The sequence below is a fragment of the Heterocephalus glaber genome, unplaced genomic scaffold (assembly GCF_053883595.1).
Source record: "Heterocephalus glaber isolate CG9 unplaced genomic scaffold, H.glaber_assembly_v1.0 deba00001523, whole genome shotgun sequence".
In the NCBI taxonomy this organism is placed as follows: Eukaryota; Metazoa; Chordata; class Mammalia; order Rodentia; family Bathyergidae; genus Heterocephalus; species Heterocephalus glaber.
In genome coordinates this window covers 30,877,342-30,891,855 of record NW_028258327.1, presented here as the reverse complement: position 1 = coordinate 30,891,855, position 14,514 = coordinate 30,877,342, and the positions used below count along the sequence as shown (strand labels likewise).

The window sequence follows — 14,514 nt, the reverse complement described above, 5'->3', positions numbered from 1 at the left end:
ATTAAGTTAAATGAATGGGCCTCGGCCATACTTAGGACAAAGAGTTAAGTTCATTTCACTAGTAAAAAATGTATTTCTTCCATACTAGAAATCATGTTTTAGGATCACAGTTTTTTCAAATGTTAGATACAAAAGGAAAAACTACATCAAAAGAAGCCTATTAATTTGTTAAACTGAAAGTTTCTTAAGAGGGTTTTGCCCTACAAGTTATACACTTTGTACAAATGCTTCCCAAGTAACAATTCTGAACATTTTACACCTCTAGGGGAGAAAAAAATTCAGATTCTATTGGAAAAAAATTTTTTTTTCTTCAAACAGGGTGTCACCATGTAGTTCAGGCTGGCCTTGAACTCATGGCGATCCTCCTACCTCAGCCTCCTAAGTGCTGGTATTACAGATGTGTGCTACGACACTTAGCCAGATTCTGTTAATTTAAAAGTCACCCATGCTAATGTTGTAGTTCTTGAAAGTGTTTACCTAAGTGTTTCTATAAAGAACAAACAGGCCAGCAAACATATTTAAAAAGTATATTAAGTGACTTGATAAAAACAAAATATTTCACGTAAACATTGCAGCATAAATCTCAATATAATGTTCTATAGAAATATTTTTATATTTTGATAGAACATTTTACCTCAGAATTAACTCATCTCGCGCCATAACTTTGAAGTCTGTTTCACTCAGTCGAACCTATAATGAAAATTTTAAAAATGAAGTAAATACCCTTTTGAAATTAACGTAAAGCTGCTCCCAAGAGGAACTCTTGAGCCAGGCTATAATCTCACCAATCCCAGCACTTGGGAGGCCAAGGCAGGAAGATCTTGAGTTCAAAGCCAGCTTGGGCTACACAGTAAGTTTAAGTCCAGCCTGGACTACATAGCAAGGATATCTTAAAAAAGGGAACTCTGTACTAAGACCTATGTAACAACTCTTGAGTTTGAGATTATGGCTCAGTACTTCTTATCATATGTTTAAAAATATTATTTTATTAGAAAGAAGTTTTAAAAGGCAAAGTACTGGAGCTGGGCATAATGGTGCATGCCTGTAATCCCAGCTACTTGAGAATCTGAGACAATAAGATCACAAGTTCAAGGCCAGCCTGGACAGCTGAAGTGAGACTATCTCAAAATAAATTTTAAAAGGTGCTGGTATGTAGCTCAGTGCAAAGGCACTGGGTTCCATCCCCAGTACTGGGTTGGGGGTGGTGTTGGTAAAAACTGAGAAACAAAAATAACAAAGCTAGAAATGGATATGCCATGTGACCCAGCAGTCCCCTCGACACAACTCCAGTTTAGGATGGAACCCAGGGCCTAATGCATGACAGGCAAGCACTCTACCAATGAGCTACATTTCCAGCCCCTTCGATTTTTTGAGACAGGATCTTGCTGAATTGCCCAAGTGAGGCTTAGGCTTACAATCCTTTTGCCCTAGCCTCCTAAACAGCTCAATTATAGGCAGGTATCACCAAGTAGGACTAGCACTTGCACTCTTTAAGTGTATACCCCAGAGAAATTAAAACATGTTCATAGTAGCTTTATGTGAAAACAGCCAAAAACTATGACACATCTACACTATGGAATACTGATTAACAAGGAAGACTATTGATATATGAAACTTGAATAAACCCTGAGAAAACTATGCTGAATGAAAATATAATTTCAAAAAGATACTTCATGATTTCCTTTACGTAACACTCATGAAATAAGAGTTATAGAAATGGAAAACTGCTTAGCAGTTTCCAGGGATTTAGGGATGAAGCAAAAAGTTGGATGTTGCTATAAAGGAGTCAGACAAGAGCCTCAGGGTGATGCTTTGGATATGCTGATTGGTGAAGGTTACACAAAGCTAGACCTGCAAAAAAAAACTATATAGAGCTATACAAATACAGAGTGTATGTATTAACTGGGGAAATTTGAATTGGACTGTAGCAATGGCAATTTCCTGGTTTTCATACTGTTATTCAAGATGTCTGAAAGATACATAAAAAGTTAAATTTATTTTGCAAAGGTTCTATGTAGTTCAGGCAGGCCTCAAACTCGTGGTGATCCTCCTGCCTCACTCTCCCAAGTGCTGGAATTACAGCCATGTGCCACTATGCCCAGCTATAAGATATTAACACTGAAAGAGGATCCATGATGTATGCACAGAACTTCCCTGTACATTTCTTTACAACTTCCTGTGAAATCTATAATTATTTCAAAAAAGTTAAAAAGGGAGCATAAACTGAAACTGTTTCATAAATCGAGAAGTATTTTGTTTTCCCTATACCAAGTAGTGATTGTAAGGGTGAGGTACTTACAGTTTAGTATAAAATTCAGGCATTATTAGTTTGTCTTTAAAGATACTTGGGTTGTAGCTATGTGGTAGAACACTTGTCTAATAAGCATGAGGCTGTAGGTTTGATCCCCAGCACACCCTCAACATATATTTCCAAGTGTAATATGAACCAATGACATAGTAGTATTACAAAAGGAAAGCAGGGAAAAACATTACACCAGATATGGAAAGACTGCCAGAGGAAGCACATAGTAATTCTCATGTTACTAATACACAATATAATTCTTTATTCATTTTATGTATTTGATTCAAAAAATGACTACAGAAATTTCCATAATACATAACTAAGTTGTTCACTTAATTATTAACTCTAACAAGCATATACCTTGCTTCTCCCACTGCATCACAAATTCCTCCTAGAAACTACTAGTTTTTTTCAACACTGTGTGCATATGCATAGTATATATGTAACAGTAAGGAAAACTCAAGGTACAATACAGAATGGGGGAAAACAGGTTAGAAACAAAACTTCAGGAAAAAGGTAGACTTAAAAACTAGTTAATCTCAAAGCCAGGCATGGTGGCGCACACCTGTAATCCTAGCACTTGGGAGACTGAGGCAGGAGGATGGCTGCCAGTTCGAAGCCCTGTCTCAAAACAAGCTAATCTAAAAAATATACAAGTGGTTTTAAAAGTTACAGTCACAGGGATTTAAATTAGGAAAAATGAATATAGTAACTTGTGAAATAACCTTTCTTGAGGTGTATATGTATATATTTTAACAAAGATTATTATTATAAATGCAAGAGGTGAAAATTAAGGAAACAATAAAAAATCCCCTTAAGCTTTATTATTAAAAAAGTACTTAAAAACTGCTGAAAAGCATACCTTTTTGGGAAGAGGTTCTTCGTTGGTCATCTTGAATCCTAAAAAAATAAGGTTGGGGAAAAGAGGTTCAATTGACTCTCTTACAATTAAAGTAGAACAAAAAATACTGGTTCTTTCAAATCAATTTATTAGCAAATTAAGTTATATTAAATCAACAGATTTTTAAAATTTTAAATCTTTTATTTTAGAATAGTTTTAATTTTTAAAAGAGATGATACAGGGCCAGGGATTTAGATCAGTGATTCCACCGCTTGCCGTGCAAGCGCAAGGACCCGAGTTCGATCCCCAGTACAGAAAAAAAAAGAGAGAAATGAAATGGTATCAGAGTTCCTGTATACTCAATACCCAGTTTCCCATTTAACATCTTTCATTATTATGGCTGTTAGGTAAATCTTACAAACTCCTTACAAAAGACAAATCTTATAGTGAAGTGATAAGTAGGCTGAAGTCAGATATTGACCTCAGGCAGTAAGCTAGGCATATTGCTGAGGGAATACAGAAAGGTATTATCTGTTTCTAAGCCCTTCCTCCTACAGCATTATGCTGTTACAGTAAGGTAGACTCTACCATAATTACGAGAGTTCAGTGCTCTCCAATGGCTTCATATTTTTAAAATAGTATTTATATTTAATGAAAATATTACTTTTTTATTCCCACACTTTTATGCCACAGAATATTTCAAAATTAGCTCCTTTATAAATTTATACAAAACTTGCTTGATCCTGTTGCAAATAAGTACAGTAGAACATGTAAGTGGAGAATCACTTTATAATACTTTTTAGAATGAATGCCAATAGCAGTTATTACTTTTTTGGTACCGGGGATCGAACTCGGGTTCTTGCACTTGAGTAGCAGGCAGCGAAACCACTAAGCTAAATCCTCGGGCCAGTTATTACTTTTTAAAACAAATTCACACACTAAAAAAAGCTCCTGAAGAGAAACAGACTTGCAACAAACATAGCATATATATTAAAATATAAGACTGGGAAAATGTGTAAGATAGGAACTGACACATGAAATGTTCATAAGAAAATTCTATGAACACTAAAGTATTTGAATCAGTTTTGGGTACCCATACAGATTTTTTTTAAAGCATCTAAATTGTAAGCCAGGTGTGTGTCACATGCTGTGATCATGGCACTGGAAAGTGAGGCAGGAGGACTGAGTTCAAGGGCAGCCTGGGTTACATAGGAAAGACCATCTCAAAACCAAACCAAAAACAAAAGAACTAATTTGTGCTTAAAATAATATAATTTATACAAATTAAGAAATGAAGGTAGGTGTGATTTTGTACATCTGTAATCCCAGCACTTTGGAAGACTGAAGCAGGATCACAAATTCAAGCCCAGCCTGGGCAACTCAGCAAGACCATCTCAAAAACAAACAAAACACACACACAGAAAAATAAGAGTTCTTACCCTGAAAACACTTCTGCTGCTTCCTCATACTAGTATTAAAATTTGACCAGGAGATGAACCACTCTAGTTATTCCTAGGTATCATTTCTAACAGCACATTTATAAATCTTCTTACATTTAAAAATATCTCCACCAAGTTCAATCCCCAGTACCAAAAAGAAAAAAAAAAATCTCCAGTTTAACTACTAAAAATTTGACCACAGAATGTGGAAGCAAGTTCTTAGAAAGCACATTATTTTTTAGTGAATATGAGATTTCTCAGATGATGATTTTTCAGTATCATTTTTACATACAAAACCAACTCTATAAATCAAGCATTCTAATTATACTATCATTAAACCCTAGTTTTCAGATTATGTTGTGCTGAAGGAATCAATATTTTAGGGGGGAAAAAAAATCATAAACTGACCATAGCATAAATTACTGACTTGCTTCCTCTCTTGGAAAATCTTATGTGGGCCAGGGTATAGTACAATGATAAGGCAACTGCCTACTCTTGACTTGATCCCGAGTGCTGCAACTCTCCCCTCAAAAACCAACTGAAAAAACCTCATAGGATATAACAAATAGATCAAACCTAAATGTATCATTTGTTTCTGAGCTTACTAATACAATGTGCTTTTTGTTTGTGTTTTGAGATGGGGGTCTTTTGTCATCCAGGCTGACCTCCAAATCCTAGGTTCAAATGAGCCTTCTGTCCTAGTCTCCCAGTAGCTGAGACTACAGATACATGTAAACATACCAACTCTGTAATTTGTTATGTTGATCAAGTTTCTATCCTATGAAGTCAAGAACATTTTCTATAAGACAGAGTCTATGTTTTTCTATTTTTTTTTTTTTGGTACCAGGGATTGAACTTGGGTCCTTGCACTTGCAGGGCAGGCGGCAGAACCACTGAGCTAAATCCCTGGTCCTATGTTTTTCTATTTTTAAAAAATTAGTCCCCATTTACCTTTTCAACCCTTACTGCCCAATTTATATATCTGCTTAGTAGTAACAGGCTGGTCAGTGACTATCTTAATCTAGTAGCAGCCTTTCTACTCATTTGGGAAACCCAAATCACGTTTATCTCCACAGAGGTCTAACTGCTTCTATTTTTGCATGTTTATAATGTGTCTTCACTCCATTAGACTACCTAAAAGTCTTAAACTCAAAAAAATCAAAACTGACATTTTTTTTGGAATTTCCCATTTGTCCAGAACTAAACATAGTAAGTAAACATAAATAATCTTTTTAATTAAAAAACTCATCTACAAGCTGGGGATGGTGACACACGCCTGTGATCTCAGCACTTAGGAGACTGAGGCAGGAAGATTATCCTAAGTTTAAGGCCAACCTGGGCTACATAGTGAAACCCTGTCTCAGAAAAACCAAAAGTAAAACCAAACCAAACAAAACACACACACACAAGAAACAACAAAAATCCTCATCTATAATTTTAGCCATTTGAACTATACATATTTAACTAGCCTGTGTGTATGTGTATCTATGTCACTAATCTCGTTAAAACCTAAAGGCTTCTCAATACGGTACATCCTTTGCTATCCTCTCATATCTTCCTTCATAATTCTTATTTGTAGCCTGACATTTTATACTTGATCTTAGCCAAAAGGCCGAGAAGCAATGCCTGACATTTTATATACTTACTGTTTTCGCAAATTATAAAGTAGTAAGCTCCATAATAGAATTGTCATTCTCTGATGCTGTCCTAGTGCCTACAGGGCACTAAAACATGTTAAATGAAAGTATGAACAAATGAATTTGTTTCAATTAGTAAAATCGTAAAGGTGAACTTGTTTGAATAGACCAACCTAAAACTTGTCCAGCACTAATCAAGATGACCATCTCATTCCATAAGTTATAAAAATACAGACCTTAATGTAACAGGTCCTATGAGTTTTATGAGTGCTATTTTAAAAACAAAATTTATCCTTGTAGGTAGTCTACCTATAATCTATCTACTAGGAGCCCTACCAACTCTGTACATAGAATTTCAGTTGAAAAACTTAAAAGCTTATGAATGTTACTTAAAATAAATTTTAGCTCAAGTTTTATTATATGGTTCTACTACCTGATAACTTCCCCTAGGTTTACCTTTTTTTTTTGGTACTAGGGACCGAATCCAGGTATTTCACACTAAGTTACATCCCCAGTCCTAAATTCCCTAAGCTGAGCTTGAATGTGTGATCCTCCTGCCTGAGCCTCCCAGAGTAGTGGGATTACAAGTGTGTGCCACCATGCCTACCTGTTTATTCTTGTAATAAATGGTTATTCAGATTTTTAGTCCATAAAAAATAAAATTAACTGAGCATATAACCTGTAATCCCAGAACTGAGGGAGACTAAAGCAAGAGGACTGCAACCTGAGTCCAGCCTGGACAATTTAGCAAGATCCTGTCTCTTAGAGAGACCCTGTCTCAAAACAAATAAAATGGGGCCGGGGATGTAGCTTGGCGGCACCATGCCTGTCTGGCAAGCGCAAGGTCCCAGAGTTCGATCCCGGGTAGCAAAAACAAAAAGCAAACAACAATAAAACCCAAATCACAAAACAAATCAAATGTAGCTCTTAGATCACCCCTGAGTTTGTTCCACCACAAAACAAACCACACAAACAAAACCCCCCAAATAAAATGCAAACTTAATTAGCATCAAAGAGATACTAATCTGCTCATAAAGACATATATACATATATTTATATATACTTGGCAGAGGGGGTACCAGGGATCAAACTCAGGACCTTACTCTTGCCAGGCAGGCGCTGTGCTGCTCAGCTACATCCCCGGCCCTTGCTTATAAGGACATTTAAAGGACAAGAAAACAAAGGAAGTTCTGTTAATACTGGTAAGAACATTGAACTTTGGTAATCAAAAAGGGATAGACAGGGCCAGGGATTTAGCTCAGTGGTTCCAGTGCCTGCCTCGCAAGTGCAAGGTCCCGAGTTAGATCCCTGGTACAAAAAAAAGAAAGGGGTGGGGGGCAGACAGGGCTGGGGATGTAGCTCAGTTGTGCCTCATCTGCTGGAGCCTCAATTTACCCATCTCAAAAAAGATCACTACCATCATGGTCTAAAATTATTATGCCATTTTTGAAGATGGCACACGAATGGCATCATAGTATGATGAATGGCACAAAATGGACATTAATTACTAGTTTTTCTCCCCATCAAAATAAAGACCCTAATCAATGTTCTCTGAAAAACCTAAAGGGAAAATTCATAGAATAAAAATGACAAAGGGTCCTCCTGTGTTTCTAAATTTTACTGAAAAAACTTGGTGAGCTCCAATTTTCAGAATTCTTAAACAGAAATTACTTTTATTTCTAACATGGGCTTTAAACAGAAATTACTTTTATTTCTAACATGGGCTTATGTCTATTTCTCTTTGAAAAGTTTGGGGCTGGTAATGTAGTTCAGTGATAGAGTGACTGCCTAGCTTAAGAGGCCCTGGGTTCAATCCCTAGTACTGGAGGGGGAGGAGGGGTGCTGGTGTTGGGTTGGGCACAGTGGTACACACCTATAATTCCAGCTACACAGGTAGCTGAGGCAGGAGAATCACAAGTTCCAGGCTAGCCTGGGCAATTTAGTGAGACACTGTCTCAAAACTAATAAAAAGGAATATAGCTGTAGTAGATCACTTCCCTAGCTTCTGTGAGGGCCCATGTTCAACCTCCAACATGGGAAAACAAACAAACAAAACCACCAAAAACAATTTCCTTGAGAGTCCCTGATATACCACAGTTAAATGCAATCTGACTAAAGGCAAATTACAATAGGTTTGAAATTTTTGGGGGGGGTATTGAACTCAGGACCTTGCGCTTGTGAGGCAGGTGGCGGCACCACTGAGCTAAATCCCCGGCCCAACTGAAATTTAAAAGCATCTACAACATTCAACTATTTAGTCAATATTAAACCTCGTTCTCAATTTTGACATACACTTTACATGAATGTAATAAGAATCTTATTCCTCACAGCAACTTTTTTTTAGCCTTTGAGAGGCACAATAATCACCTAAAGTCAATTTTACATAAAGACAAAGGATATTCCATTTTCTAAGAGCAATCTATTTTTATATCAGAAAAATGAAATTTGGAAGCAATTAAAGTTGAATCCTAAATTTTGAGAAGAAAAAAATGAACACATACTCAGTGCTAAGAGTCAGACGTATCTAATAATCACAACTTTTCAAAGTCAAAGTTAGTCCCCATTTCCCAGCATGAATGAAAGTGACTAAGTCATTCGGTGACTTTCTCAAGTTAAAACAACCACTTATAACTCGGTGTTACGGCCCTAAATTCAGTGTCTCTCAAAGGCTTGCAACTCCCAAAGATGAGCACATAATTCTCCTATTCCCCCCATCTTCGATAATGATTAAACTCAGCTAAGGTAGATATGAAGACATAAGGAAAACCAAAGCAAAACAGAAAAAATTCACTCTGGCTACCTTTTAGCAAGTTTAAGATGATTATTTTTAAAATTATGTAAAGGGTTGTTATTTTGTAAATAATTTAGAAATATTTCAAATTCAGAATGTCAAAAACACCATTTACTCATATTGCTTTAACACAGAAAGCTTGGGAGGTGGAGTTCAGTTTTGGTTGGTTAGGTGCCTAGCATCCCACAAGTTTCTTGGCTCTTAGCATTATGATCTTAAATTAGGCAACTCAGGTCTCTGTAGAAAAGCAAGCACGAGCAAATTCAACTTCATTAAGTAGGCATGTACCTCAATGACATAAGTTACAAATGGATGTAAGAAATCAGTCATCTGATACAATAGTAGCCTTATCACTACATTTCTGGGTATCCTTAAAGAATTAGAAAACCATCTTTTCCTTACTGTTCTATCAATCAGTTATGTGTGTGATCTTGAGCAAGTCATTAACCATATGGGCTTCAAGTTTCCAAATCAGCAAAAAGAGAATACGTACCAATTTGACCTGCTTCACAAAGGGCAGTAAATCTCAATGCTTTCAATACCATAAAAATGCTGAACAGCCAGGTGTAGCGGCACAGGCTCTCCAACCCAGCTACTTGGGATGATGAGGCAGGAGGAACACAAGTTCGAGGCCAGCCTGGGCAACCTAGCAAGTTTTAGTCTCAAAATAATAAAAATGGTCTGAGGATATAGCTCAATAGTATAGCACTTGCCTAAAATCAGAAAGCCCTGGGTTCAGTTCCCAGTACCAAAAATAAAACAGCTAAACAATTAACAATTTCAAATAAAACACTAACAACAGGAAAAGAAAACTTTAAAAAGCATTTAAAATCCACTCAACTACATATTCAAAGGTGGAGAACACTTATTTATAGTACTGAATTCTACTCTGATGGAACATCCTAATATTACATCTATAATATTTGTACACTACTATGGTAATATAAGTATTTAGAGGCAGAGAAGTGAAATAATTAAAAATAAAAACAAAACTTAAATGCTACCAACTCTTGTTTAAAGACCCACCAAAGTAAAAAAGCAAGATACACGTGCATTATACGATAAAGATCTAGAATGCTAAATAAACAGTATTTTCAAGGGAATTCTATACTATATGCATACAAGGCATTACAGACCTTGAAAGCTGTAATAGACTCCACAAATATAACTGTTACAACTCTCATTTCCACATGAAAGGGCTACTACTATACATCCTTTAGGATATCAGAAATTTTGTAGTTTTCCTCACCACTAAAAAATGTTGAAGATATTGCCCTGTTTAGGATACTGGAAATCCAAAAGCACTCTTAAAAATACACCTTTCCAAACCCTTAAAATTTAACCTCAATCGCATCACAAAGCTACCGTATAGGCTGTAATCTTTCTCCAATTTACCTAATCAAATGCTACTGAATGAAATAAGTAAACACATTTAGCTATCTAGAAAACATTCTTCCCTCGTAGTATTTTTAAATGAGATTTTAAACGTCTATGTCTACCTATCGTGGCAAACCTGATGGTCAAAACTGTTAAGTAAACAAAAGATGACAGATCCATGATTTCTGCTAATCTTCCGAAGCAACAGAAATACGTGAAAATGTAGATGAAACAAGCACAAATACAACTTATGCCTGTAACACGCTCATTGATGCATTTTTCTACTGGGCAAAAGAATCGTTATTTACAACTATAGTAAGATTTTTATAGTCCTTGGGGATCAAACAAATTAACTTTCTTCATTATCAAAACAGGAACTTGGGTTTTTCCACTGTCTTCACTTACTTATGAAAAGCGGTTTTAAAAACCATCTGTTTCATAGGAATTCAAGATGAGACTTGAAGTTCAAAAAGATTTTCGAATTTTTGAAAGCTGTCCCAAAAAACCTTAAAATTCTCCCTCCCAATACATGCACTCATTTAAAAATGGAAGTCTAGAGCAGAACGTAGCTGCAGTGCCACCCCACTGCGTGACGTGAAATGTGGCACACCAGTCCTTCCTCTTCCCCGGGTAGAACTCGTCGCTGCCGCCAGGTCCCCGGGAGCCGGCCCAGGACAGTGGGAGGGAGCGACAAAGGCGGGGAGAAGAGGAGCGCGGCCACCGGCCCGGAAAGGCGGCCTCCCAGACTCTGAGGGCGCTAAAAGCGGAGGAAAATGGCCTCGGGCGCGGAAACGTCTCTGCGGGCAACTAAGGGCCGCGGATAGCGCGGCGGCCAGCTCCGCCTGGGGCCTGAGTCCTCTTCCGGCCCTGTACGCCCCTTCCCAGCCGGGGGCGGCCGCGACTCGGTCCTCTGAGCCCCCGCTTGCTCCTGCCGCCCGCCAGCACCTACCTCTGCAGACCCCAGCCGCGCGGGCGCCGCCAGTCACCCAGGCTGAGGCTGCACCCCAACCGCTGGCCCCGCCACGCTCCTTCCGTCGAACCCCGTCGCTCCCCTTTATTTGCAGGTCTCGCTGCCACAAAATGGCGCTGAGGGAGGAAACCGGCCTTGCCGACCGGCCCTGCCCCGCCCCACCCCGACGCCCGGCTCCCTCCGCCCCGCCCCACAGCCCGCCCGACCACAACCGCCAGCCGCTCGCCATGATAGTCCAGCCCGCTCACCGAGCAGTCGCCTCCACGGCGCGGCCGCAGTCACCCTTGCCCGTGGCTGGGTCCCGCTGGGGGCGTAAGGCGAGGACGGCCGGTGGCCGCTTTAGCCCAAACGGAGCTTCGAGGAGTAAGGGAACAGCTGCAGCCCTCCGGCGCGCCCCGACCCAGTCCCCAAGTCTGGCGCGTGCCCCGCGGCCGCCGGGGCTCACCGCACTCGCTGGGGGCGGGGAGGGAAGCGGCTGAAGAGAGGGATGGGCTGGAGAGGTCGGAGGTCAGCCGCGAGGCATCACGGACGGTGGTCCCCGGGTGGAAGCGTTCGGCTGGGCCACCTGCAGCTGCGGTGCGGCCTGAGGCGGAGGGATCTGGGCGAAGGAGGCGCGTGATTGGTCACATCGTGGTGCAGCACAAGTCTGTGATGCTTCCGCGTTCTGGCGGCCAGGTGCAGCCTCAAAACCCGAGCAGTGGGAGGAAATTATACATGTGTGAGACCTACTCTCGCCTTGGGTGTTTTGAAACTCCTGGCGACCTCTCTTTCGCCGCGGCGAGTGGCGTCTGGGCCGCTGGTTCATCCTGCCTCGATGTCTCTTCAGGCAAAGCCGAGGAGCTATTGTTCTCCTGTGGAGGGAGGTTGTGCCTGTGTTGGCGGCCCTGGGGACATCTCTCGAAAAAACGAGGGGGAAGGAGAGCCCTGGAGGCTTTAATGAACCCGATGAGATAAACTCCCTAGTCGAATATACTCCCTTAAGCAAGACTTGGTGCCATTTGGACCACTGAGCATCTACGGTGTTAACCTATAAACCACAAACAGTCCCTTCACTCTTAACAGCAGGAGCCAGGAAACTACTTAGCCGGCTTTACCTGAATTGTGAGTCCCCAAAGATGTCCTGCCATGAAATAATTTATAAGGATATAATTAAAGTATACTCCAGAGGTCAAAGGAGTCATGGTATAATCCCCTTACTCTCCAGTCTGGAGAAATTACTTTCAATTTCCATCATAAGAGCTGTGGAAAATTAAAAAGACAAAAATCTGAAGGGGAAAAACGGAAAAACATGAACAGATGATTCTCAGAAGAAGGAGGAGGTGTAATGTCCTTAAACATAAAAGATGCTCAACTGAAAAAGAAAAAACCTTGTGTAGTGGCTCAAGCCTGTAGTCCCAGCACTTGGGAGGCAGGAGGATGGCCAGGAGTTTGAGGCCAGTGTGGTCTACATAGTGAGTTCAAGACCAGCCTGAATTACATAGGGAGACCCTGTCTCAAAAAACAAACAAAACAAAACAAAAGCAACCATAAAAGATGCTCAACTTCATTTATAATGAAAATACGCATTGCAGTCACGTTTTCTGGTGAGAATGGAAAGAAGGTTCCAGCCCCATGGAGTACCAAAATTACATAGGCATTTAACCTTGCACATTGCAACTTTAAGAAACAATTTTTTTTTTTTCATTGAGGCACTTGGGATTGAACCTAGGGCCTTTGTACTGAGCTACATCCCCAGCCCTTATTTTATTTTTTAATGTGAAACAGGCCCTAAATTGGAATTGGGAACAAAATTAAGGACATTATCAGTGTTTAATCAAGTCCTGACTACTTTGAGCTGATTGTTTTAGACATTATTGTTTAACTGCCTAGATTATTACTAAAGATAGCAGTCTGACTCCTTGTAAGTCTGACTTTGTGGCATGTTGACTTCCTGGGCTGGTTATTGTTAAGAAGGGCTTAGTTTCCTGGGCTGATTGTTATAGGTTATGGATTAGAATTCTACTTTTATGAAATGTATAATCTGGCCATTGCCCATTGGTATATTTAATCACTAAAATGAGTCAGGAGCCAGCTTGAAGGACCTCCCACTGGCCAAATTTGGAGTAATTTTATTATCAAAAGAAAAATGACTACTATTGATTGAATTTATCTTAACTTTTTGACCAAAAAATTGAGGTTCATCCTTAGTTGATAAGGGAAGATGTCTACAAAACTGCCAGCTAACAGTAGAATTAGGAAATAACCATTCTGCAAAACCCAATGAAATACTTAGACAAAGATTACCAGTGGACTTTAAAACTTACCTGAAGCCAGGTGTGGTGGCGTGGGCCTGTAACCCCATCTACTGGCTACTGGGGAGGATAAGGGAGTAGAGTTGTGAGTTTGAGGCCAGCCTGGGCAATGTAGCCAGGATTTGCCTCAAAAAAATAAGCTTATATTTTAAAAAGACTGAGGATGTAGGGCCTGGGATTTTGCACAGTGGCACTGCACCTTGTGCAAGCACAAGGTCCTGAGTTCAATCCCTGGTACCAAAAAAAAAAAAAAAGACTGAGGATGTAGTTCAGTACTCCCTGAGTTCAGTCTCTAGTGTACAGATAGGGGGACACCTTTACTACATACAGTGTACATAGTGCTGAGAAATGGAGAATTTCTGCAGCACTGCATAGACAACCTAATTGTAAAGAGAGCACATCTTTATAGTGGAGCTATGTGGTGGTCGCCCTCTGGTGGTCATCAGCCAAAACATTTAAATTTAGAACCATTAATATCCTAGTAGGACAATCTCCAGCTTACAGAAAATAGAGAAAGGTTAGTAGTGCAAATCTAACCACTAGAAAAATTATTCCAAAAATTTTGTGAGACTCTAAGCAGTATTTACTGAACAACTGAGTTAGTCATATCATAGTCTCAGTATCAATATCCAACCATTTTCAAAGTGCCATTTCAAATAAGATATCAAGTATAATGAAAGTTATTTGCATATTACTGTATTAAATAACATGTACAATTGAGTTAGATTTATCTTAAATAAATTGGCCACTTTTTTCCCATTGGCCTAGTACTTAGCCTGTAACATTTATTTTTAGCCTATAGCTTCAATTACTATTACTTTAATTTAGGGATCACCTAATAAAATATTAAGTAAGGAGGCACCTAG

General features: G+C 39.4%; 1 protein-coding gene across 5 annotated transcripts in view; it reads right to left on the bottom strand.

The window, feature by feature from the left end:
- The window catches only part of Wtap (WT1 associated protein), a 30,568-nt gene extending 18,621 nt beyond the window's left edge, over positions 1-11,947 (bottom strand). For 2 of the 5 annotated variants that reach the window (XM_004869023.4, XM_087188149.1), the window contains exons 1-3: positions 11,606-11,769; positions 3,165-3,202; positions 635-690 (exon numbers count right to left, since the gene is read on the bottom strand). In XM_004869023.4, the coding sequence (XP_004869080.1) occupies positions 635-690; positions 3,165-3,194 (86 nt within the window). In that variant the 5' untranslated portion in view covers positions 3,195-3,202; positions 11,606-11,769. Of the gene's footprint in view, positions 1-634; positions 691-3,164; positions 3,203-11,336; positions 11,471-11,605; positions 11,770-11,802 lie in introns of those variants that run through there. The other 3 variants (XM_004869022.3, XM_004869024.4, XM_021247779.2) reach the window with 2 other exon arrangements.
- Between the last annotated feature and the right edge of the window lie 2,567 nt (positions 11,948-14,514).